The 24,690-nt window shown below is 56.5% G+C and overlaps 4 protein-coding genes across 21 annotated transcripts in view; 1 reads left to right on the forward strand and 3 right to left on the reverse strand.

Annotated features, from left to right (window-relative positions):
• The window catches only part of FREY1 (Frey regulator of sperm-oocyte fusion 1), a 13,208-nt gene extending 11,975 nt beyond the window's left edge, over nucleotides 1–1,233 (reverse strand). Inside the window, exon 1 of the mRNA XM_019656482.1 lies at nucleotides 1,034–1,233. Coding sequence (XP_019512027.1) covers nucleotides 1,034–1,116 — 83 coding nt within the window. The 5' untranslated portion in view covers nucleotides 1,117–1,233. The remainder of the gene's footprint in view (nucleotides 1–1,033) is intronic.
• A 13-nt stretch (nucleotides 1,234–1,246) lies between these two features.
• PEX16 (peroxisomal biogenesis factor 16) lies at nucleotides 1,247–7,627 on the reverse strand. The gene is made up of 11 exons (XM_019656485.1): nucleotides 7,194–7,627; nucleotides 6,952–6,987; nucleotides 6,056–6,132; nucleotides 5,571–5,704; nucleotides 5,334–5,434; nucleotides 4,265–4,345; nucleotides 3,974–4,126; nucleotides 3,799–3,871; nucleotides 3,547–3,666; nucleotides 2,024–2,088; nucleotides 1,247–1,429 (listed from the first exon to the last, which is right to left on the reverse strand). Exons 1-11 carry the CDS (start codon nucleotides 7,453–7,455, stop codon nucleotides 1,371–1,373), a joined length of 1,161 nt encoding a protein of 386 aa, XP_019512030.1. The 5' UTR covers nucleotides 7,456–7,627; the 3' UTR covers nucleotides 1,247–1,370.
• A 1,907-nt stretch (nucleotides 7,628–9,534) lies between these two features.
• Nucleotides 9,535–17,155, forward strand: LARGE2 (LARGE xylosyl- and glucuronyltransferase 2). The gene is made up of 14 exons (XM_019656484.1): nucleotides 9,535–12,095; nucleotides 12,188–12,495; nucleotides 12,830–12,912; nucleotides 13,081–13,204; nucleotides 13,434–13,605; nucleotides 13,734–13,838; nucleotides 14,300–14,412; nucleotides 14,481–14,606; nucleotides 14,701–14,856; nucleotides 14,981–15,141; nucleotides 15,544–15,822; nucleotides 16,157–16,306; nucleotides 16,411–16,606; nucleotides 16,862–17,155. The coding sequence occupies exons 2-14, from the start codon at nucleotides 12,250–12,252 to the stop codon at nucleotides 17,069–17,071; spliced, it is 2,121 nt and encodes a 706-aa protein (XP_019512029.1). The 5' UTR covers nucleotides 9,535–12,095; nucleotides 12,188–12,249; the 3' UTR covers nucleotides 17,072–17,155.
• Nucleotides 17,156–20,745: 3,590 nt separating this feature from the next.
• The window catches only part of PHF21A (PHD finger protein 21A), a 159,333-nt gene continuing 155,388 nt past the window's right edge, over nucleotides 20,746–24,690 (reverse strand). For all 18 annotated transcript variants that reach the window (XM_019656448.1, XM_019656445.1, XM_019656446.1 and 15 more), the window contains 3 exons: nucleotides 24,183–24,258; nucleotides 23,677–23,780; nucleotides 20,746–22,420 (listed from right to left, as the gene is read on the reverse strand). In XM_019656448.1, the coding sequence (XP_019511993.1) occupies nucleotides 22,163–22,420; nucleotides 23,677–23,780; nucleotides 24,183–24,258 (438 nt within the window). In that variant the 3' untranslated portion in view covers nucleotides 20,746–22,162. The remainder of the gene's footprint in view (nucleotides 22,421–23,676; nucleotides 23,781–24,182; nucleotides 24,259–24,690) is intronic.

Raw genomic sequence — 24,690 nt, forward strand, 5'->3', positions numbered from 1 at the left:
TCTGCACACAGGGTCCCCTCTCCCAGTCTGCTCACTGAAAAAACTGATGGGAGTTTCACCAGTTAAAGGCCTGCTTGAAAGGAGGCTTCTCTGACCAGTGCGCCGTCCCCAGCCATCAGCCTGGGCAGGCAAGCACCCCACTCGCTCACCCCAAGTCTAGACTACTTTTCGTATACATTTCCACCTGCTGCAGTGACCTGATGCACTGCACGCTTTACACACACATCTCCACGGATCGGTGAGAGCGTGAGGATAATAAGTGTGCTTTACTCACTTTTGAGCGCACAGCACAAGGCAAAGGCACAGGGCCTGCTACACAGCAAGTGGCCAGCCACGCTTGTTAAGACTCAGTGGGAGGTCATGGGCCTTGAGCTGTGGCCACCGCAGCTCAGTGCTTTACTCCAGGCCCAGGGCCTGCACAAGGCTTCTCAGAGTCACCTGGGGAGAGCCGTCAGGGAAAGACGGGCCCCTCTGGGCTTGCATTCCACCCCAGAGGGTCTGGGAGGAGGTGAGGCACGGCAGACAGCAGTGCAGACCAAGCCCTCTCAGAACCTAAGGGGCCAACCGTCTGGCTACTCCAACAGGAAACTGTGGTCTGCTCACAGGGCAAGGGGGGGCAGGGGCAGAGGTAAGGAAAGGGGAAGATCAGGCAGAACCTGCACCCAGCTTTCTCTGAGCTTCTCAGGCTCCCGTTCCTTCCATCCCCACCCCATTCCCAGCATCGACGCCAGTGCTGGCTGGTGCCTGACATTCTTTTCCCAAAGGAGAAAAGCCTCTTGCACTCAGCTAGTTCACGGCTTGAGGTGCCACTCTGCACTGAGCTGGCTCCACCATTTACCGGCTCCCTCAGAGACAGGCTGGCAACAGGGCCCTGCAGCGGGAAGGGGCGGACAGACGCCCTGGCCAGAAGGCACACAGGCAGCTGGCATCCACTGCCTGGGTTCAGCCTTGTCAACAGGGACTGGTGAGAGAGGCAGTTTACTCCCACAGCTGCCCCGACAAGCAGCTTTCCATGCTCGAGGTTAAATCTTACTTTCTGTGGCTGAGGAACCCTGGGTCCCAGTCCGAGCAGAGGCTTCTTGGCCCAGTGACGAGGTGAGGCTGCAGTGGCTCCATCACCAGAGGGTGCAAAGTCGAGAGGGTGTTAAGAGCGGCTCCGGTGGCGGCCAGGCCTGTGTGCAGAGCCTGGCCAGGGTGTGAACGCCAGGTGCCCTGGGTGGTGGGCACAGAGAGGCCACAGGTTTGGTCACTGCCACAGTCAGTTTTATTAGGGTAGAGGAGCCCGGGGGACTGAAGGGCTGAGCCACCCTGCCCACAGCAGCAGAGCATGCCACCCCTCCCCTCGCTGCACCCCGCCCCCAGGATGTCTGTCAGCCCCAACTGTAGAAATAAATTTTCTGCCAGGCGGGTAAGTAATCCATAAGCGGCCCTGCAGTGAGAAGAGAGAGGAACAAGTTCAAGGCTGAAGGCCAGGCTCTTTTCTACCTGGGGCCCTTCTCAGCTACCGCTGCTCACATCTGCATGGCCACGAACCCGACTCTCCCACCTCTTCACCTCTAGGGAGGCAGCATCGGCAGCGACCTTGTCTCCACTTACAGACAAGGATGCTCAGGCTCAGAGAAGCCACATGGCTTGTCTAGCTGAAGATGCTGACAGTCTAGCCCAGTGGCTCTGAGCTGAGGTGGGATCTCCAAACAGCCCGCAGGCTTGATCCCCGCCAGAGTGCCCACCCAGAGACTCCGGTCTTGTATCGCTCCAGGACACTGAGGCAGGGAAAAGGCTGATGGCCTGATGAGGTCTAACACTCCTCCCACCACAGGCACTCTCCTTCCAGCCACCCGAGGCTCTACAGGCCAGCCTGGCCCATGTCTAGGAGCTGTCGCCCAACCAGCCCGACCTCTGGGCTCCCTCTCCCAAATGTGCCAAGAGTCAAATTACAAGGAGACAAAGAGAAAACAGGGTAACAGGGCCACGCACGAGATCCACAACACTCAGTAATAATCACACCCCAACCCATGCTTACTTGTGACCAGGCCAACGCCCGGGACATGGTCTGCCAGCAGCTGGAGCAGGAAGAGAATCCTGGCCCTGCAAGGAAGAGATAAATAGGGAGCAGACTGAGTGGGGGTCTGGGTCCTGGGTGCTAAAAAGCCTTCACTGACCACCTGACTACAAGGCAGTGCTTCCCAGAAGGTAGAAACTGTGGAGCAAGGACAGACCCCAGTACAAGGATGAGACCTCTGGGTGTGGCGCTGGTCCTGCCCTCCGCCTGGGATGCTCGCAACTCAGAGACTGGCTCAGAGCCTATCATGTGTCTCTGACAATAAGAAAAGGGGAAGACTGCCTTCCCAGACTGTACCCCGGAACCCCTCAGCACCCTGTACCTGTCCTCTGGGGAAACAAGGACTTTCTCTGATGGGTTTCTAGACCCTTAGTCTGGGCCACTGCTCTGGGGGTGCCAGGCCCGTCAGGTTCAGCAGGAGAGCAAGTCAAATTGGAGACTTGCAGCCTGGGAAGCTACCTCTGCGATTACTGTCTCAAAATTCCTCACTTCAATGTGATACTGGGACTATGTTTCCTCTGTAAAGGGTAAGCAATTTGTGGGGGGAGGTCACATGATCTGTTTAAGCCTCTGGAATGTTCTCTCTAGAGTATGGAATGGGATTTGGCTTTAGTGCCTTATGAGCTTTCAAACTTATCCAAAAGCAGGAGCTACCAGGCAAAGTTCTTTTCACTGAGGTGGTATTAAACATGACATAAGCTTGCTTTCCACTGTCTCAGAAAAAAACAGGCCATAATATGACGTATAATTCCAATTCATATTCCAGTCTTTAAGCAGTATACTTGTTAAAACCTAGACAGAGTGGTCCTGGGAGCCTCCAGGTCTGTCTCACAGCCCCAGTCGCTATACAAGGATCCACCTCAAACCTTGGTCTGACCTCAGGCAGTCACCCGGCAGGAGACTTGGCCCTGAGCCACCCCCCACTCACCCCCAGCATGCCTCTCTGTGTCTGGCTGAGGATAGAAGCTCTGGACCCTCACAGGCGACAGAGTAGGGGCCGGGCAAGACAGGGACATGTCAGGAGAGAACATGGGTGTGGGATCTGGCTCTGCCACTGGCTAGCTTGGGGGGCTTTGTTTAAGCTGCCCAACCTCTTTGAACCTCAAGTGCCTATGGTGAGAAGTGGGGATAATCCAAACTAGTTGACCAGAAGACGTGCAAATCATCTGGAGGGCATGGAAAGCCTGCACGCACAACCATCCTTGTGGCCCGGCCCTTGGTGCATCACCTGCCAACAACTGCTTAAGCTCCTACATGCACGGGCTGATGGCCCCGAGAGCTCGGAGGGCAGGTCTGGGCTGGCATCTGATACATGGCGTGGCCACACCCCGGGACAGCACATAGCAGGTGCTCAGTGAACCCAGGATGGGAAAGGAAAGAGGAAGGGAAGGTGTGAACAGGGGTTGGGGCACCACTTCCCACTTCCCTCCTCTCTCCTTCGCTGAGGGTGGGCCTCGCCATTTGCTGGAGGGCCTGGTCCTTACTCCGAGAAGCGGTCATAGAATGGGGAGCGCAGCAGGTAGTAGAGCAGCAGGATGGTCCGGCGCCGCAGCTCTAGCCGCTCCCTCCGGGACAGGCCTTTCCTGTCACTCAGGAGGCTCAGACTGGGATGAGGAGGGGACACAATTAGGGCCAGCAACAGGAGGAGTAGGGGGCCCTGCTTGTCCAGGTAAGGCCAGGCCTGCAGCACAAAGCCTGGTGGAGGGAGTGGAGCCCCCGGGTAGGCCCAGGCTCACCTGGTCACGTCTACAACACCAGACAGGAGCCAGGGTGTCCACGACCGCTGACCCCATAGGCCCAGGCTAAGCACTGACAGCCAAAGCGTCAAGGATGTCTCCAGGACAGGGCCTGCCCTGCCCTTCCCGCCTATCCCGACCTCCCGCAGTGCCAGCAGCCCAATGCTAAGGATACAGTGCAGCAGGGGCCGGGCAATATACAAGGACTCTGCAATGGTCTCCTGCAGCCCCAGAGGGGTGGGGGTGACGCTCAGCTCCTCCTGGTGCTGCTGTTGCTGTCTCTCCTGCTGCTGGGGGGCTCCCCAGTGCCTCGAGTGCAGGGATGGAGCTAGAACACAAGGGCAGCAGGTGAGCAGCCAGGCCTAGGCCAAGGTAGGGGGAGGGCAGGCAGTGATGAAAGATAGGCCTTCAGTCCTACGCTGACCTCAACAATGAGGTGCTCAGTCCAGCTACGTCCTACACTTACTGTTCTGGAGAGTTCGCACCACTCGGTTTGACCGCTTCCCCACGTATGACTGCTCCTGGCTACCAGGGCTGTGGTCACCATCTAGCAGGGACAGACAGAAGGTCATACTGTCAGATGGACATGTTTCCAGAAAAGCCTGCAAAGAATTTGTGTGCAGTGAGTGTTCATGGGCTAAAGGGAAAATGGATGAGCTTATACTAAGGCAACAGCTGAGTCAAGGACACTGCAGCAGGGGCTGTGGCTCAACCTGGAACCTGGGCACAGTGGGCAGCATTCCGCAGCCCTTCTTGGCCTGGGGAAGGTCAGCATCACCTGTGGCAAATGAGCAAGTCAAGAACCCAGGCTTCCAAGGGACTTGAACAAGGCAGGGAGGGCCCAACCACACCTTATGGGGACCACAGCACCAGAGGGGCTGTTATTTCCTCAGTCCTTGGCTTTCAACATTACCATGAGGAAAAACAAAGAACTGCCCCCACTCAAGGCCAGGAGAGTGAGGCTCAGAGGCCAACAGGTGATGGGCCCAAAGCCCTGAAGGGACAGATCTACTGGGTGTCCTGCCAGATGAGCATGGGGTTCTGAATACAGAATCAGAGCCAGAGATGAGGTTGGCAGGACACCTGTCTCTTGCTGATCCTCTGTCCCTTCTTTGTGCAGCCCACACACAAAAAAGCAGAGTCTGACATTCAAAGTCCTGAGTTCAAGTTCCAATTCTGTTCCAACCTAATCTTTTTTTTTTTTAACTTTATCGGGGAGCAGTGCGTTTTTCCCAGGGCCCATCAGCTCCAAGTCAAGTTGTTGTCCTTCAATCTTAACTGTGGAGGGCGCAGGCCACCATCCCATGCAGGAAGTGAACTGGCAAACCTGTTGCTCAGAGCTCATGCTCTAACCAACTGAGCCACCCGGCGGCCCCCAACCCAATCTTTCGTCTCTGTAAAATACAGGGTGTTGAGAACAAATGAGTTGACGGGGATAGATACTCTCCATAAACGGACAATATTCATTTGGTCAGCTCTAAATCCACAAATGAGTCCCCGGCTCCGTTCCACACCAGAGCAGGCAAGCAGCTTACCCGGGGGCTGTGCTTGGGTCTCTCTGTCCAGCGGAACAATGGGGGGTGAGGTCTGGAGGCCAGCCTTGAACCAGATGAGCAGGAACATTCGCAGTACTGCCCTGGATTGGAAGTACGGCAGGGCTGGCGGGAAGGTGGCTAGCGGGCAGAGGGCCAGGGTGCTCTGCTGAGCCCCATCTGTATAGCTGGCCTCAGTGACCCCCCGCCCAGGGACTGCCCGCCACGGTCCTGACATACTTGGCCAGCTGGATGAGGGCAATGACGAGCCAGCGGCCCACTTCGCCCCACACCTTGGCAGCCCCCATCTCCATGAAGACCTCCACGCACTCCAGCACGCTCAGCCATGTCAGCAGCTTCTGCTGGGTCAGCGACTGCAAGAACGCCAGGCCAAGCGGTCAGGGGACACCCCCTTGAGGCAGGCCCTTCCCCTAGGGGACTCCTCTGACAGTAGATGTGGATTTCCCCCCTTTCCAAGTAGGTAGGCCTGAGTTCTCCATCGGGCACAGGCTACTTCACGGCTCTGAAACTCAGTCTCTTCATCAGAGATGGGGACACTGACACCGTGACATTTCGCCTAAGGAGATGACTCGAGGCTCAGATGGACGCAGGCTTGTCTCGTACTCTGCGAGACCATAACATGTGCTACACACACAGGCTGGTTGTTACTATCTCGTTCCCAAGTCCCCCTGCGTCCCGCCCTCAGTTCCTGGCAGAATTCTCACCACGGGCAACTTTTTCCGAAGCTCCTTCCGTAGGATCCCGTCATTGAGCAGCACAAGCAGGTTCGAGGCGGAGTACACTGAGGGGTAGAGTGTGGCCTTGAGAGGCTGGCTCTGCAGCCTCCACCTCCTCACCTTCTCCCCAGAGCTGCACGGATCACCTATCACCTGCTGTGCTCAGCCACCCACAGACTATGTGGAAACCAACCCAACTCCCCCCCCGCCCCCAGCCCCACACACTTCCTCAGACCTCCACACGTCCCAGCGGGAGCTCGTGTGGGTGGCTCGAACAAGAAAAGATGGTTTGGCTTCAGTGACACGCCAGCGACTGCCCTGCTAAATCAGCAGTGGCCAACCGGCTGCCCAGAACCGTCCATGGTGCTCCAAATAGCCACAGATGTGTGGTCTCACCTCCTGGTCTCTGCTCTCTCTGCATCCTGTCCCTGAAAGTCTAGTCCATTTCCACCTTTCCACACCCAGCTGGTCCTCCAGTACTCACTGGGCAAACACTACAGAGGCAGTTACAGGATGGGGATCCTGGAACCTGGGAGATGTGGATTTGAATCGTGGTTCAAGGATCACCAGTAGCTATTTCCTAACCTCACTGAGCTAGACACCGAGGACAACAGTACCCACCTTATATGACTGTAGGGAGAATTAACTGGGCAAAGGCAGGGAAGGCGCTTGACCCAGCAGGCTGACCAGTCAAGGTCTCCAGATTTGTTTCTCAACTACAGGGACATAGAGGGCCCAGGGCAGTGGACGCTGGACCTTTGTCCCATTCAGACACAGCACAGGGCTGATCTAACAGGAACCCTAGGACTGCGAGCTGGGGTGGTCACCCCTCTGGGAAGCCTTTCTGGACTCTCCCGCCCTTCACCCTCCCGAGCCCGGCTCACCCAGCTCTGACAGCTCGTGCGAATCGGCGAAACGACCTGAGGAGAAGGCACAGAAGGAGGCGTCGGTGAGCGTTGCCTCAACCTGCAGCTTCGGGTCCCTGGATGTCCCCTCCCTGCGCCCTAAGGGAACCTGGAAGGAACGTCTCAAGCACAGCGATCACTACCCTGACTCCGCAGGAAAGGGGGCAAGTGGGGTCAGAGGTCAGGGCCCTGAAGGGATGGGTCAAAGTTCTGGGTGGCACCTGCCAGCAGGTAACTGAGGCCCCGCACTGCCGTCTCCAGCTGGGCCGTGGCAGCCGGGTGACGAGTCACGTACTCCTGGTAGCGGAGGCCCAAGAGCCGCAGCTTCTCCATCCTGCCCTCGAGACCGACAAACCCACTGACCGACAGTGCGAGTGGTTGCGGAGCCCTGCTTCCTGCGCCCTCCTTCCTGCTTCCGGCCCTAAGCCCGCCTCTCGGCTGCTTAACTTCCGCGGGCCAGAGGACAGTGACGTGAAGGGCCATTGAGCCGCTCCCCGACCCACCCCTCTTCACCCCATTTCTCAAATCACCTCCCACTAGGGTAGCGCTTAGCAACTGCGGGCCTAATCCCGCCCTCCCTACTCCTTCAGGTCATTGGTTAACATACTCTCCGCCCCCGACCCTATCCACACAGCTCGGGACCCAGCTCGTCCACTTTCCCGGTTGGCTGCCCTTGCGCCTGCGCAGCTATAGCTCCGGGAAAGCTCCCGCGGCAGTCTGAGCCCGTTCATTCCAGAGAAGGCCCTTGTAGCCTAGAGTCTTTTTAATAGAACGCCGAGAGGCTCGAACGGGACCGGATTTTAAAGGGTTGGGAGGTAGTGCGCGGAAAGGATCCTTCATCAGACTTGGGGAGGAGCCGAGAGAGTCTAAGGGGAGTCGGACTGTGTCTCGGCAGACGCGCGTGTGGCCAACTGCCTCGTCTCCCGTCCCCCACCAGAGGCAGTGCTGGGGAAACTGAGGCACCAAGGAGTCCAGCATGCAACGCAGGCTCGATCCCCCGGCCAACACCGTTAGTGCTCTGGCTTCGGTAGTCGCTCCCGCAAGGACAGTGCCCCCCAAGAGCGCACACCTGCACTCCCACTTCCGCGGAGAAAACCCTGGCCTGAACTTCTGCTCTCGGCTCGGGGTGACCGTAGTAGGGAGTTTCCCTTCTCTGGGCCTCGGGTTTCCCTTCCCCATCTGTAAAATGGTTTGAGGGCAGACTTGGTCCTTGGACTCGGGATCAATCTAAAAGCGCTTTTCGGCCCTCGGATGCACCTCTCAGTCTTGCTGCTCCCCAAGGAATGGGGAAACTCCTGGGGGTCCCTTCCCAAACGAGGGAGCTTTCCTGGAAGGAGCGGCTGCGGGAGAGGGGTGGCCAGAGGTGGCGGGAACAGACACTACGTGGAGGCAGTCGCTGATTGGCTGTGGGGAAAGGGGCGGGGCCTCGCCTATCCGGACTGTGCTGGCAGGTTTGTGGTACCCTGAGAACAGCAATAAATTATTCTACCTAATCCCCTCCACCAGATATTATCTCTAGATGAGGAGAGGATCCGCTTAAAAACCCAGACACGATTCGAATCCTGGACCACAGAATCTAGGCGATTTAAGCAACATACCTCACCGGGAAACCACAGCCCCTCCTTGCGCTCCCTTCCCCCAGCCCTGTCCCCAGCTTAGTTTTCTTCGATATCCGGTGGGGAATCATAGCTGCCCTCCCTACTCAGGCCAGGGAATGAAGAACCAGGGAGATGTGTCCAGCGGCCTCCAGAAAGGCAAAGGCCTTGGAGAACACAGGAGGCGGGAGTGGGCATCACCGCCTCATTTCTGACCACCTCCTGGGTGCCAGGCTCACTCGTACTCAACTCTTCTTAGCAACCTTGCGAGGTTGTTATGAACTCCTTTTCACAGATGGGGAAATAAGAGGCCCAAGGAGAGGAAAGCATGTCCCAGGTCACACAGCATGGCATTGGCCAAAAGGATCACAATACAGGTCTCTCAGCGCAGTGCCCTCTCTCCTGCCCACAGCCCAGCAAGAGCAGTGACATGTTGAGGCCATTTGCTCATGAGTCAAGTTAGCAACTGGGATTAAGACCAGAGCTCAGGGCATTCAGTGCGGGGCTCTTTCTCCCTCCTCGCACCCCATCATCTTTCTTTTTTTTTTAAAGATTTTATTGGAGAATTGGGGGAGGGGAACAGCGTTGGGGAATCGGGGAAGGGGAACAGACAAGTTGCTGTCCTTTTGTTCTTCAGTCTAGTTGTGGAGGACCTTGCTTCACTGGCCCATGTTGGTATTATCATTGCGCTCTTCCCGGCTGAGGTAGATGGGTCGCCGGCCACTGGACAGCCACTCACGGCGGCTCTTGGCAGCTCATGCCGGCTGCCGGCTGCTCACGCTGGCTGTGGGCCATTCGCGGTAGCTTACGGCAGCCCACTGCAGCCTACGCCGTTGCCAGCGACTCACGGCAGCCCAGCTCCAGGTCAAGCTGTTGTTCACCATCTTAGCTGTAGAGGGCGCAGCGTCACTGGCCCTCATATGTGGGATCCGAACCGGGGCCCTGCTGCTCAGAGCTGGCGTCCCAAGCCAACTCTTAACCAACACGTCACTCGGCTGGCCTGCACCCCATCATTAAGATGAACTTGTTCTGCAAACCTCACTAGTGATATTCCTCCAGTCCCTCTCTCTGCGACTGTGGAGAGAGTAGTGAGGGAGAGTATGCCATTTCTTTGGCATTCCCAGGGCTGGTGGTCTTGTGCTTCTGGGGAGGAGAGAGGCATGAAGGATAGAGAAGCAGCCTCCCCTAGACAGAATATGAGGGGTGTTTGGCCCGGAGCCTGTTTCTCTTGCCTATCTCCAGGGAAGGGATCATGAGCCCAGCCAGGTTGGCAGCAGCAAGGTTGCCTGAATTTCCTCTCCAGATTCCAGGCCTGATTAGGTCCCAGAGACAAAGAGTGGCCGTGTGTTCGGGAGGCGCCCAGGGCAGCTCCACCTTGCTGGGCCCATGCCTAGATTTGGTCACTTGGCTGGGCTGTAAGGGCCTCTGGGCAGAATGGTCCGGATCTCCCCTCCTTAACTCTGCCATGAGCCACAGAGCAAGAAAGCTAGACCAGTCCAACAGGTACAGATGAAGACACTCAGGCCCAGAGAGAGGGCCTGACTTATTCAAGGTTACACAGCAAAGTCCTAGGCAGAGCTGGGCCAAACCAGGTCTCAGGCTTAAAACATGAGCACCCTTTCATGTGCTCATACCTGTCACCCTTTCTCCTCCACACCCCAAAAGAACCTCTTGGAGGCCCAGCTGGCATCTCAGCAACTCAATTTCCCCTGAGAGGTAAGATTGAGCAAGGGGTGGGGCCAGCATTGTGAGTGACAGTCACACTGCAGACCCAGCTTCCGCCACAAACCCCCTGGCCAGGCTCTGGCTGTGCCCTACCTGCTCCATCACATTCCACCCACACAGATAATTGAGGGTCTTGCAGGGGGATTCGCCCACCCCCACTCCAGCTCCAGGCTAGAGATGAGGGTCAGGGGGGCTCCAGGCACATGGGTGGCCCTTGCATCCCCTCACCTCCTCTCAATTCCCAGATATACAAGGAGCTGCCATAAGTCTCCATGGCAACCATTGCCCCTGGCCTCCAAAGGCCCAAAGCCCAGCCTTCCTTGCAGACCTCCATCTCCCAGAGAAAGGCATCCTGGCCTCTCAGAGGAGGAGACTTAGGGGGTCTCAGGCTGAGCTGCTTTGTCACAGCTTTTTTGGGGGTTGGGGCCTCTCAGGCCCTCACTCTTTATAGCTGGACGTTGGGCTAAAGGGCACAGCCTAGCCTGTTTCCAGGTCACAGCAAGGCCCAGTGAGTCCCATCCACTTTCAGCACATACTTATTGAGCGCTGGGTATGTGCCAGGCCCTGATTGGGTGCTGGGTACCGAGTCCTGTGAGCAGTCACCTTCTAGGGGGGAGACAAGCTATAAAAAAGTCAACGAGGTCAAATTATGAGAAAAGTGCTAGTAAGAAAATAAAGCTAGGAATAAGGAAGGGAGTGGGCCTTGTGAGAATCTGGTAGAATCCAGACAGAGGGGCAGCAAGGAAACCCTTAGGGAGTAGCAGCAGGAAACTGTGAAGTAGAGCCTGGGAAATAAACTTCAGGGTGTTCTAACAGGTTACTTCAACTCTCTGGGGGAGAATAATGCCTGTGTTACGGGACTGATGTGAAGGTTAACTGAGACGAGGCTTTATGGAACCAAGGCACAGGGCCCAGCACGGATTACATGTGCTCAATCAACCGTGGCTGTCGTTCACGGTCCAGAGCGCCCCCCACCCCCTCCAGGGCTAAGCCGTGTTGTTGCCTGCTGTGGGGTGGGGGGTTGGGGGGCAGAGGAAGAGAGCCAGGCCCTCGCCAGGCACAACCATGACACGACGGTCTAGGCAAGGGTGGGGATCTCCGCCCCTGCCCAGGCAGCCCCAGACCACCCCTGTCAGTGAGGCCTTTCTCCAGTTCCTGGGCAGAAGGCAACCCTCACAAGCCCGCTTTGTCCCAGCCGAGCTCGGGCTGCTGCCAGGCTGGGCCACCTGGACTGGGCGGAGGGATGGGGTGGGGTAGGGTGGAGTGGGGTAGGTTGGGAGGTGGAGCGGACCGGAGAGCAGAGAGAAAAGCGGGGCTTAGGTGCTCCGCGGCTCCACGGAAAGCTTCGGCCGGCCGGCCGGCCGGCCCCGCCTCCTACCCCCCTGAGCAGGTGTCCCCAACCCCCGGAGCCGGCATTCCAGTCCCCTCCTTCTTACTCCGGCAGTCCCTTTCATCCAGGGCCTGGGGTCACGGCCCCTCCCACGGAGGGAGGTTAAAGGGAGGAGATGGGGCCCCAGAGCAGCGAGGAGGGGGATGGGCCTTCCTGGGTGGCGGCCCCCCGCTTCTTCTACCCATCCTGAGGGTTTCCTGGATTCCTCCAGGGCCTGAAGTGGGAAGGCCGTCGGATGCCGGGGGTCTCCCCGCCCTTCGGGCTCAGCCAAGCGGAGGTGAAACCTGAACCCAGGTTGGGGGCGGGGCTAGCTCCTGCTTGGACGGGGCTGGCCTGCGTCTCCACCCCTCTTTCCCCGCACCCTGGGCTGTTTGTGGAAGAGTAAGGTCCGGGTGCCCAAGCCGCTGCAGCAGGTGAGGTGGCGACTTGGTGCGGGAGGGGACTCGGCGGCCGTCGGGCCGGGCTGCCCAAGGCTGACCGTTCAATCTCCCTTCCCCGTCTGTAGGGTCCGCGATGGAGCCCGCAGCCCGCGGTCGCACCCCGCCTTGAGCTCCTTGGCAGGCGGCCATGCTGCCCCGAGGGCGCCCCCGGGTGCTGGGGGCCGCCGCTCTGCTGCTGCTGCTGATTCTGATCGGATTCTTCCTGTTCGGCGGAGACCTGGCGTGTGAGCGCCGCGAGCAGAGAGGCCGGGGATCCTTCCCCTGCGCGCTAACGCCACGTGTCCCCCCAGACGGAGACCCGTCGGTGGACCACCCGGGCCACAACCGCTCGGACTGCGTCCCGCTGCTGCCGCCGCCGCCTCCTAAGTGCGAGGTTGGTGCGCGCGGCCTCTGGTGTCGAGAATCCTGGGGGCGCCGCGCCCCCAGCCCGGCCTCCTGAGCACCTGTGGGAATCATAACATATGGTGTCGTCGCTACTGCACTGACCAGCCAGCTGGAGGCGCGTTAGGTTCTCACCTCACCTGCTCCCGTCCTCTTTCCCCATTTGTGAAGGGGGGGGAGGGGTTGGACCCTTGCGCAGACCCCGCCTTCCCTAGCTCGGAAGCCTGGTAGGGCTACACTGCCCTAGGCCAGGCCGGCCCAGCCGTAGGTCCTCACCATCTATAATGGAGGAGGGGCCGCTGTTGACCTCACTGTCTCCTCCCCAGCTCTTGCACGTGGCAATCGTGTGTGCGGGACATAACACCAGTCGAGAAGTCATCACCCTGGTGAAGTCCATACTCTTTTACAGGTATAGCCAGGTGTTGGAGGTGGGGGGCGTTCAGGGGTGGGAAAGGACACAGACTCTTGGGTAGGATCACAAAGTTGGTGTTTCCACTTCTGAGCCTCTTGGGGTGGGACTTGTCCCATGTTGTTCCTTCTGGGCCCTATCAGCTTTCCTCCCCTGTCCTTCCCAAAGGAAAAACCCACTGCACCTCCATTTGGTGACTGATGAGGTGGCCAGGAACATCCTGGAGATGCTCTTCCACACGTGGATGGTGCCTGCTGTGCGATTCAGCTTCTACGATGCCGATGAGCTCAAGGCAGGCATCCTGGCCCTTCAGCACCCCTCCCCAGCCTGCCCCGCCCCCTCCTTCCTTCTAGGGTATATGTGGCCGGGAGGCAGGGAGAGGAGAGGTTAGAGCTGTCTGGGACCCGCAGTTCCATCACACCTACTGAAGCTCAAATCCCTCACCCCTCCTGGGGCTGACGCCTTCTTTCCCCTGTTACCCTGAGTATGATCTGACACTCATGGGTCCTTCCCACCCACAGCCGCAGGTCTCCTGGATCCCCAACAAGCACTACTCTGGCCTCTATGGGCTAATGAAGCTAGTGCTGCCGGGTGCCCTGCCTCCTGACCTGGCCCGGGTTATTGTCTTAGACACAGATGTCACCTTCGCCTCCGACATTGCAGAGCTCTGGGCACTCTTTGCTCATTTTTCTGGTGAGAGGTCTGGGACCCTGCTCCTGTCAGCCCTCTTCCTGGGCCCATCCAAGCCCCCCCTGTGGCCTCGCCCTGAGCGGAGGTCCTGTGGCAGCCTCAGACAGCTGCCTCGTGGCCTCCCCTCCTAGATGAGCAGGTGATCGGTCTCGTGGAGAACCAGAGCGACTGGTACCTGGGCAACCTCTGGAGGAACCACAGGCCCTGGCCTGCCTTGGGCCGGGGATTTAACACAGGTGGGGACGGTGGGGGGGGAGGCAGAAGTGATGGCCACTGGTCCTTGGGCCCCAGGGACTCTGGGCAGGGCACAAAATGCTAGGAAGCCCCCCAGGAAGAATAGTGCTATGGAAAGAACACTGAGAAGAGCCAGAAAACAGTTCCAACCTTGGCTGTACATGCTGGATGACTTGGGCAAGAAAACTGTGCCTCAGTTTTCTCATCCATTAAATGGGGATTTTTACCAGCCCCGGGATCACCAAGTATGAGAAGATGGCTGTAGAGGTGCTCTGTAAGCTGTGCTGTACATCCCCTTCACCCCCAAGAGGGTTGATTGTTGACAGAGGTAGTCCATGCTCATATCTGACAGTCAGAAAATACCAGTAAGTCAAAAAAGAAACATTCAAAAGACACCTTTAGGAACCCTGACCCCAGGAGCTGGGTTGTCCCAGGTGGGCATGACACCCTCTCCCGTGGGCAGGTGTGATCCTCCTGCGGCTGGACCGGCTTCGGCAGGTTGGCTGGGAGCAGATGTGGAAGCTGACAGCTACGCAGGAGCTCCTCACCCTGCCCGCCACCTCACTGGCCGACCAGGTCTGGGAGAGCTTTTGAGGGGGGTGGGGCAGGCTCAGGGCTGAGGTGAGATGGCTGTCTCTGCCCAGGACATCTTCAATGCCGTAATTAAGGGCCACCCGGGGCTGGTGCAGCCCCTGCCCTGCGTCTGGAACGTTCAGCTGTCGGACCACACGCTGGCGGAGCGCTGCTACTCGGAGGCGGCTGACCTCAAGGTGAATGGAGGTGGGGGCGCTGAGTGGTGGTGGTGGTGAGCCAAAGATGGCAGTCCTGTTTCCATTCCCCCACTGACACCCTCCTGGGTCCCAGGTGATCCACTGGAACTCGCCAAAGAAGCTGCGCGTGAAGAACAAGCACGTGGAATTCTTCCGTAACTTCTACCTGACCTTCCTGGAGTATGATGGGAATCTGTTGCGGAGAGGGCTCTTTGGGTGCCCCAGCCCACCCTCACCTGAGGCCGAGCAGGTGAGAGGGAGCAGCCTTCCCTTGCCATGGGGACACTCTGCCCTTCTCTGCTCTGGTGGGACCCAGCCTGGTCTGGGGACTGATGCTGCCCCATGTCTGGTCCTTCTCCCCTCGACCCCCTCAGTTGCAGCGGGCCCTGGCACAACTCAGCGAGGAAGATGCCTGCTTTGAGTTCCGGCAGCAGCAGCTCACTGTGCACCGTGTGCATATCACTTTCCTGCCCCATGAACCACCGCCCCCCCGGCCCCACGATGTCACCCTTGTGGCCCAGCTCTCCATGGACCGGTGAGGGCGCTGAAGATAGCCCCAGAGAGCATGGCATGCATGGGCTGAGACTGGGCGTTTTGAGAGGAGGGTTTCATTTGTAGAAGGAAGAGCGCTCAGTGCCTGATGCTTGAGGAGTTCCAGAGATTGGAGACACTGGATATGGTTGAAAGAGCTTGGGCTTTGGGAATCCTTTAGATGCCTTGTGTAGTTGTTAGACCATGGGCACGTCTTAATATCTCTGGCTCTGTCTTCTCATCTGTCAAATGAGAAGGTACCCACCTGGTGGGGTAGTTGTGAAGATTAAATAAGGCCAGCTCAAAAAGCGCTTGGAAGGTGCTTAGTAAGACACTTGGGTGTCTGCAGCAGCTAACGTGGGAGGTATTCCAGCTCTCCCTGGGCTGACCATACCCCTCACCCCAGGCTGCAGATGCTGGAAGCCCTGTGTAGGCACTGGCCGGGCCCCATGAGCCTGGCCTTGTACCTGACAGACGCAGAGGCCCAGCAGTTCCTGCATTTCGTCGAGGCCTCGGCGGTGCTTTCTGCCCGGCAGAATGTGGCCTACCACGTGGTGTACCGCGAGGGTCCCCTCTACCCCATTAACCAGCTTCGCAACGTGGCCTTGGCCCAGGCCCTCACACCGTACGTCTTCCTCAGTGACATTGACTTCCTGCCTTCTTATTCCCTCTACGACTACCTCAGGTGGGTGGGAGTGAGGAATGGTATGTGGGTGGGTGTGGGCAGGGCTGGGAGGCACCTGCAGGACCCTAGGCCAGTGTGTCCCCGTTCCTTTCTGGGCCTCAAGGTCCTTGTATTAGGGTTGGGGACCACACTTTCTCTGGGCTGCCATCAGAGGGCAGGGGAGGCTGGGGCCTGCTTCCCACAGCAGCTCCACTTGTGTCTGTTTTCTAGTCGGCGTCAGGGTGAGCTAGCCTTTGAAAATCGGGTCCTGTGGCTCAAAAACAAGAGAATTGCTGTGTCCAGTGCTGGAGGCAGAGCCTTCCCTTGCCTCCAGTTCACAGTGCTCCCTCCTCAGGGCCTCCATCGAGCAGCTGGAGCTGGGCAGTGAGCGGAAGGCAGCTCTGGTGGTGCCCGCGTTTGAGACCCTGCACTACCACTTTAGCTTCCCCAGTTCCAAGGCCGAGCTGCTGGCCTTGCTGGACAATGGCTCTCTCTACACCTTCAGGTAGGAGAGGCCACTGCTCTGTCCCTGTTTCCTCCCTACACCAGCCCCCACCACCCACGAGCTCCCAGCCTCAGCCTCGCTCCCTGCCCTGTCCTGCTCCACAGGTACCACGAGTGGCCCCGGGGTTACGCGCCCACAGACTATGCCCGATGGCGGGAGGCTCAGGCCCCGTACCGCGTGCAATGGGCAGCTGATTATGAGCCTTACGTGGTGGTGCCACGTGACTGTCCCCGCTACGACCCCCGCTTTGTGGGCTTTGGCTGGAACAAGGTGGCCCACATTGTGGAGTTGGATGCACAGGTGAGGGCGATCCTTCCTGCCTCCAGTTTGGGTTTGAGTATCTCCAGGCCCAGGGAGCTCACCACGTCTGTGTGGCACAACGCACCATTGGCAGCACTATCAGAAGTTCCGCCCTTCCGTAGGACTAAACTCGGCTGCCCTTTGGCCCTGGCTTTGGCTCTTAGAGTCTATTGGAGACACCTGCTCCCCATTCCCCAGCGCTGCAATCTTCCCCCAGCCCAGGCAATGACCGACCGTCTGCCCCTACCCCCACAGGAATATGAGCTCCTGGTGCTGCCCGAGGCCTTCACCATCCACCTGCCGCACACCCCAAGCCTTGACATCTCCCGCTTCCGCTCCAGCCCCACCTATCGGGACTGCCTGCAGGCCCTCAAGGAGGAGTTCCACCAGGACTTGTCTCGCCACTACGGGGCTGCTGCCCTCAAATACCTCACTGCCCTGCAGCAGCCTGGAGGCTCTGCCTGACCTCTTAAGGCTCACCCCCCGCCCCTTGCCTAAGCTCACACACACTCCCTGCAGACACTGGAGCAACCTGCCACCTCTCCCACCCTCCGTTATTTAAATTATTTAAGGTCTCTGTGGGAAGGGCTGCAGTGGAGCATCTGTGGGGTGGGGCATGGGGGCTCCCCTTTGCTGCTATTCTATGGCTGGGGTCTCCTGCCCCAGCTGGTTTGGGGTTAGTGCCCCCATCCTCAGCTGTACATCCCTTTTTCATAATTAAAGTTTTTAAAAACTTTGTTTCATGTTCCTCTTGGTTTGGGGCATGAGGGTGTCTGTGGGCCTGGGAGCTGCTGAATGTTTGCTGGAGTCGCAGGAGGACCCGGGCCCTCCCCCCCAAGAAGTCTGGACTGGAGTGTGTTTTGCCCACCCTCCCTGGCCCCAAACCCAACACCATGAGTCTGAGAGACTTTATTTGGCTTTATTTAGTAAAATGTTAAAATAAATAAATACAAATTGATCAGCTGCTCTGTATCCCCCCCCACCCCCTCAAAACAAAAATCAAACAAACAAAAACAAGAACTTTGAAGCACAAAACTCCAAATACAAGTTCTACCAAGACTGAAATCACAAAGGGCGCGGACAAGAGAACAGGTTGGGGGCTGGCTGGCTCTTCTGCTCAGAGCGTGCTGACCTCTGGCTGCCCATCCTGTCCTGCCTGACCGCAGCTTACCCTGGGCTGAAGACCCAACTGACACTGGAGGGAGGGGCAGGGGCCAAAGGCTGCTGTAGGGGATAGTAGAGTCCTCAGGGTTCCAGAAGGGCCTTGTGGAAAGGGGGAGCCAAGTGGGATTTGTGAGCCCAGCTCTCCCTTTACAAGGGCTGTTTTTAATTGAGTTCCACCCTGGCTCTCTGGAACAGGTAACTCCTGGCTTCCACACCTTCCTTTGTGGGAGGGCCAGAGGAATCTTCTCAGGGGCCACCCCTCCCTTCTTTGTGAGAAGTGACACTGAGGATGGCTGTAAGTCAGGGTGAGGATGGGCCTCCTGTTTCCTGCCAAGGGTGCCCAGCTGAGGGGTGGGGGTGAGGCCCACAGTCATTTACACAGAGCAAGGTTGCCTCCAGCCATCCAACAGAAGCCATGGAATCCGGAGAACCCAGGGTTTGAAAAATGTACCTGGGCCACTATCCATCCTACTACCCCGAAGAGCCTTTTGCCCCTGGGGTAAAAGTCTCCTATTAAGCCCTTTGGATAAAGAAGAAAGACCACACCCTAAAGGGGAGGAAACCACTTAAAGAATGTGTTGTGTGAGCTGGGAGTGTGAGCTGGGAGTGCGAGCCCAAGGAGGCTCTGCTGGGCCCAAGAGAGGAAGTATCTGAGATGGCCGGAGAGGCAACTACACACAGAGGCAGGTGAGCCGGAAACATGGTCACCCTCAGGGCAGAGGCGTGGGGGGAGCAACTGTGCCCCTTCATGCCACCTGTTGGGCCTGAGCCAAGAAGCAGTACGGACAGGGAGGCAGGCCCCGCAGGGAGACCGGGCACTCCGATGGTGCCAGCTGGAGGCTGCCGGCCCCGATGCAGGCCCCACGCAGGCTTCCCTGCCAGGCACAACCAGTAAGCTTGCCCCAAAGGGCCTGATAAGGAAGAAGCAGAGCTCCAGATGAGCTCAGCAGAGGTGAGACAAGACCCGGCAGGCTCCCTGAAAGAAAAAGGACCTGCAGGCCACATTGGCAAGAATGTGAGCAGAGCAGGGAAGACGACAGCAACATGACCTCACTGCCTCCGGGGCACGCGCCTGAGCCTTGGGCCTGACAGTGCGCCTCCTGATCCAGGGCCAGGTGGGCAGCTCCCTGGCCTCTGAAGTGACTGCAAAGCCAGTTGGTCTCACATACGGCTGTCAACCTGCGGCTAAACGTGGGCGTGGGGGAAGAGCAGCAGAAGGAAGAACGGAGAGGAGGCTGAGGCGGCTCGGGTGGGGCAGTTATGAGTGTGTGTCTCAGGTGGTCACAGGCACCCACAGGTGTGGGGGGACAGAGAGAGGGTCTTCTTTTGTCAGGATAGCGAAGGAAATGGAGATGGGGTCTCTAGGGCCTTTTCTTTGCAGTTAAGGAGTGTTTTGTAATTTGAGTCCAGAGTGTGGGTTTGGGGCAGGGTTGCATTTTGTACTCCATACTAGCTGACTCCCAAATGGCTCATATCTGAACTTCAGGGGGAATCCGTACCCCAACCTTTGGCAAGGTCAGAGTGGGCCTGCTCACAGCAGCAGGCAAACCCTGGTCAGGTCCTACCCCTGCTCCCACCCCCAAGAACCCTCAGGCGGCCCCTTTCTGAGCGAAGGCCTCTAGCGATGCTAGTTTCCCAACTTCTTCCAAGGAGGTGGGTCTTGTGTGGCAACCCCCCAGCGCCTGGGCCCAGACAAGTCGAACGGGAGAGCTGAGACAGGGCCTACAGCCTGCCGCTGGGCTCAGAACCTCTGCCAACCATTCCTCCAACCAGTCCAGGCATCTCCAAAGCTCCCTGACTAGACATAGCACCTTGGTTTCTGCATGAGAAAGGGAGCTCCTCTCTGTCCCCTCAGGCAACCTTGCAGCCAGGGCCGACTCTGAGGCCTGTGCAGCCACTCTTACTCTCCTTTTGTAATCTCCCTGGGAAGATGAACGGAAACCGTTGGCAGAGATGAGACATATTTAACCTCAGAAGTGTCTCTGTTGCATTGGCTCTCAGGATCCATCTTGGTCTCTCTGGGTCTAACCGGGCGACGGAGGAACTAATGGGACCTTTTCTGCCCCTTCTAGACTCTGGCCATTAGGAGGCATGGGCTGGGCTTGGGGGAGATGCTCTGGGGGGACCGGGGGACCGAGCCTCCGTCTCCCGCCTGTTGGCCAGGTGTGCAAACAGGTAAAGGACTCCAGCGGGAGCACACACCTGACAAAATGTATTTCCTACAAGGCAAGATGATAGAAATGGTCCAAGCCTTTCAGAACCCTGGTTTTCTCAAGAGGGAGACTGGCTAAGCCAAGGCAGGCACAGCAATTCTAGCCACAGGCCACCCGGGAATCGTGCGGGTGAGAAAAGTAGAGTGAACTTCATCTCGAGTGCCTGGGACCAGCAGGCAGAGAAAGGGGCTGGAGATTCAGAACTCTCGAACGGCAAGACAGACACAAAGGCCACCCTGCGGCACTCTGTTTCAGAGACACCACGTACCCCTCAAGACATCTCACTCCTTCGTTCCTTCTAAGCACCAAGGGCTGATGCAGCCAGCCTGCCCCCTGCACCCTCCCAGGAAGGCCAGGGTGCATGGGCACCAAATGAGCTTCACTGGCCGTTTCCTTCAGGGTTGTCCCCCAGGCACTCAAAATGCTGGTGACTGAAAGGCCGAGAGCAGCACCAAAGGAAGGGGTCTTATCGAGGCACCAGCCTTTTGCTCTAATCAAATCCGAGGGGACAACGGGTAGGGCCCTGATACCATCCACGCTCCCTTTGGGCTTCAAAAACAGGAGCCCAGCCCTGCACCAAGAAGAGAGGGCAATCTTTCTCCGAGGAGGTGAGAATGGTGGGAGGGCTCTGCCCCTGCCTGGCAGGGCAGCCTTCAGAGGACAGAAATCATGGAGGCTAGCCCACCAGTCTTGAGACACAAACACAGCGAAACGTCATCATGATCAGTAGGTTCTGTGCTAAAAAATTATAACTACACAGCATTTTCTCCAGTTCTGACACCTTTTTAATAGAAATCACTGTTTTTAGGAAACAAATAGCACTTTTGTAATTTTTTACAATGTTGCTTACCTTGATCTTAATTTAAGTAACACTAGGAAGACCTCAATATCTTTTATTTTCCTTTTTAATTTAAAAAAAAGTTGCTGTTGTTTTTTTTTTTCCCCAGATACAAAGATTTTTGCCCTTGCATAAAAAAACAGTGCCCCGAACGATGACACAAGGACTCACACACACTCACTGGACCTCACTGACACTATGATTCCTATTCTACCATGCAAGGTCTCGACTACCCTTAATTGGACTGTCAGCCTGAAAAACAGCTTTTCTATTCCTTATTTTAGTTTTTGTTACCAAAAAAGTAAAATAAACAACAAAATAAAACTTTTTTTAAAGAAAAAAACCCAAAAACAAAAACTAAAAAAAAAAAAAATGTCTCCATTCAATTCACACACACCTGGGTCGCGTGCTGCTTCGCTCAGGATCTTCTTATAAATATAGAAAAGGGATGAAGCTTGTTTTCAAGTAAAATCACTGATCCACCTTTTTTCCTTCCTCGACACACACACACACCCTTCCTCCCTGCCCTGGGCTGAGGGCCGGCTGCACCTGGCTCTGCTTGTTCTTGGAGAGGGAAGGAAACCCGACCATCCACGCGGACGCGCACCAATTTGCCAAAGCAGGGAAGGAAGTTTGGGAGTGGTGGGGGGCGCCCACGGCGGGAGAGCGGAGTGCTGGGGAGAAGGACCCGGCGGCTGTCCTTGGTGTGTCCCCCTCTCCGTGCACTGTGCCCCACCCCAGACAAGGAGAAATACTGCTTATTTGATATACTTTTCCCACCCCGGCTCCCTCCCGCTCCCTCCCCATCCCTCCTCTGGGCACTGGGGTTGCTTAAATCTCAATTTCCTTTTTTTGGTTTTATAGTAGTGAAAGTTGAGAAACAGGAAAGCCCACACACTCTTTGGACTTGTCTCCTCTACCTATACAAACGGCTCGGCAAATAAGGATCTGAAACCTGCTCTCCTCCCTCGGCCCGTCCCTGCTCCCACCCAACAAAACAAAAACAAACCCATCGTGGCTGTGGAGGCTGCTGCAGGCACACACTGGTGTATAATAGAGAGAGTAAATATATTATTTCACTTGGCATGGTGCTGGCAAAGAACCTCCAGCTGGCACTATTTCATGTAACATGGTCCAATCTTTGCATGTACACACAGAATAAGAAGGATCAATTGGCAAACTCTGGTGCCACCTGGCACAAGCATCTTCTCTCTCTCTGGAACCAAAGAACCAAAAGAATTCTGTACTTTCCAGAAGAAATCCGGCTTTGCTTTTCTAGAGTCTTCAGTGTTTCGCTCTCCTTGCTGCCGGGACCCCGTGGCTTCTCCTGGCAGGGCTCTGTTATTTAGTCTCTTCGCCCTGGTTACAGTTCGCTGTGCAGCTCTGAGAGGAGGGGGAGGGGGCCGGCGTGGAGGTGGTGGCGTTGGCAGGGGGGGTGCAGTCCGGGCCATTAGAGATGGCCCCCACAGTGGCCTCAGAGTCTACAGGTTTGGAGAGGTCTATGCCGTGGATGAGGCGGATCAGCTGTTTTACCTTCTCCAGGGAGCTGTGCATTTCCTTCTGCCGGGCCAAGATGGTGTTCTTCATCTCCATGCATTTCTGCAGCAAATGAGACGGACAGTGGCACTGAGCCCGCGGGGCTTCCGACAGCCCTGTGGCCTCTCCAGGTAAGAGAATCCGCCCTGCCTAGTGCGCAGCCCCTCGGCCTCTGGGCTACGAGCCGAGGGAAGGAGGAAGCCCAAGAGGCAAGAGAGGGCGGGCGCAAGTGAGCGGTTCAGAAGTCAACTGTTTGGACTCTAGGACTTAAAACCAAAGGTGAAAGACCACTACAATATGATGGAATAAAAGTCATTTTAAAAACAAAGCTCCCACAGCTGTGCTGGAGCTGGTTTGGGCAGGCTCTGGTCTGCTTCCGCTGGGCTGATGGACTGAGCTGAGCTGAGCCGTCCAGGGCAGAAAACGAGCCAGGGGGTAGGTACCTGGATTCAATGGAGGGCCTACTGAGGGTCACTCAGTCAGCAAGCAAGAATTCAGAGAGAGAGCCTGGGGCGGGACAGCGACTCAGGAGAATCAAAGACTGCAGCCCACAGAACCCCTTTTGCTCGGTCACTTGTCTTTTGCCCTTTTGCCCTCGGCCTCCCACACCAGTTAGCTTCTGTTCCAGGCAGGGAAAGAGACATGAACCCCAGGTGCCGCGGGTAGTGTGGTGGGAAGGACAGCAGCTGGTGCCTGTAAGGGCTGAGGCCACCTCACTCCAACAAGGGACACCTATTCAACCGAGAAGAGCTTGCTCCTGTTGGGAGGAGCCTCCAAATCCCTGGTGCAAATACGACCCTCTTTCCCACCTGGACAGGGCAGGCTGGGCGGTATTTACTTCCATTGCTTGTCTCTAGAAAACCCCCTTCCTCAGGCTGGTCAGGAAAACCTAGAAATGTGATCAGCATGGTGTGGACGGGAGGGAAGGGCCATGTGGACAGACCCACCGGCTCAGGCGACAGAAAAAATCATGCACAGGGACCTGGTCTATGTGTGCCCAGTGTCACGAGGCTGCCGCCAAACATGCTCAGGAATACACAGGGGTGGTGGCCATGCTGTTGTAGCTGCTACTCTACCTCCTCCGCCTGGAGAATGAAAATCCTCTCTCAGATCAAAGCCAAGAGGACGCTGCAGAGCTCGGCGAAGGCACCTGCACCCCAGGGCCAGCTCTGACTGGAGGCAAACTTCACGTCTGCCCAAGTTAACTGTGTTAATAAACTGAAGGACCCGGATCAGCCCCTGGAAGCCACATGTACTGCTTTGTACGTGGAAAGTTCTGTATTTCTGTATCTATCCTCGAAGGCATGAGGTTTACTTACACTTATAGAATTGCTGAGCTGTTTCACCTTCTGCTCTAGTTGTTCTCTTTCTTGTTTTAAATCTGAACTCCATTTAAGTAACTTCTGTTTTTCTTCTTCTTTTGCTGAAAAAAAAAAAGGAACTTTTTAACAATAAATTCTTTGAAAAGGCCACTGTGTTCACAATGATTGCCACCAAAGAAGATATTTTCTCCAAAGCTCCCCGAGCCCCACGGCTCCCCATGAACCCCACAGCCAGTCACAGAACTGCCCACCTGGACTTTCTCCTTTTCATGTACAGATACGCTAAGAAAGCTGTCAGTGGCTTGAGCCTGGCTTTACATAAACGAGATCTACTTCTCATTTTTCCTCCCCAAGAAATAGCTACACAGCTTTCCACTTCATTCAATAAAAACTTCTCATTTTCAAATTTCCTTTTGAAAACAAAGCAAAGACTGCCTTCCAGTACTTTTATTTTTTTTTAATAAGGGAAGATTACACAAAAGGGGGAATGGATAATTCTTTACCTGCTTTGTAGGCGATATAGGAATGAACAATTGCTAAAGTTCCAGGCCATGGAATTGCTTCTTCCTTCTTCAGCATCTGAAAAGATTTTTAGAATTTTACCTTGAGAAGGAGGTATACATACACATCCCTGTGTCATATCAAGCAATGGTGTCTGTAGCTACTGGCAGGCAAAATCCAGGAAGGATTTTGGTAGCAGTGTTGCAAAACCCTGGTCTATAATTCTGGACTGTAACATTCCAGATATCAGCCCGAGACAATGAGGTACAACGCAGGAAGAGCCAAGCCACCTAAACCCTGGCTGAGGAAGAGCCTGGATGTCCCCATCTTTTCTTAAGTGCCGCATGACCCCCAACTACTCCCCACAGCCAGAACCCCCAGCACAAGCCGCAAGTCTGCATGATGGCAGCAGCCACTGAAAGTTTCATCCTTGATCTGACACGGGCTGCTGGTCTCAATTTTAGCTTTTTATGTCCCTTAAAGACAGCCTGAACAAGGAAATTAAATATC

Source organism: Hipposideros armiger, unplaced genomic scaffold, assembly GCF_001890085.2.
Source record: "Hipposideros armiger isolate ML-2016 unplaced genomic scaffold, ASM189008v1 scaffold_258, whole genome shotgun sequence".
NCBI classification, from domain to species: domain Eukaryota; kingdom Metazoa; phylum Chordata; class Mammalia; order Chiroptera; family Hipposideridae; genus Hipposideros; species Hipposideros armiger.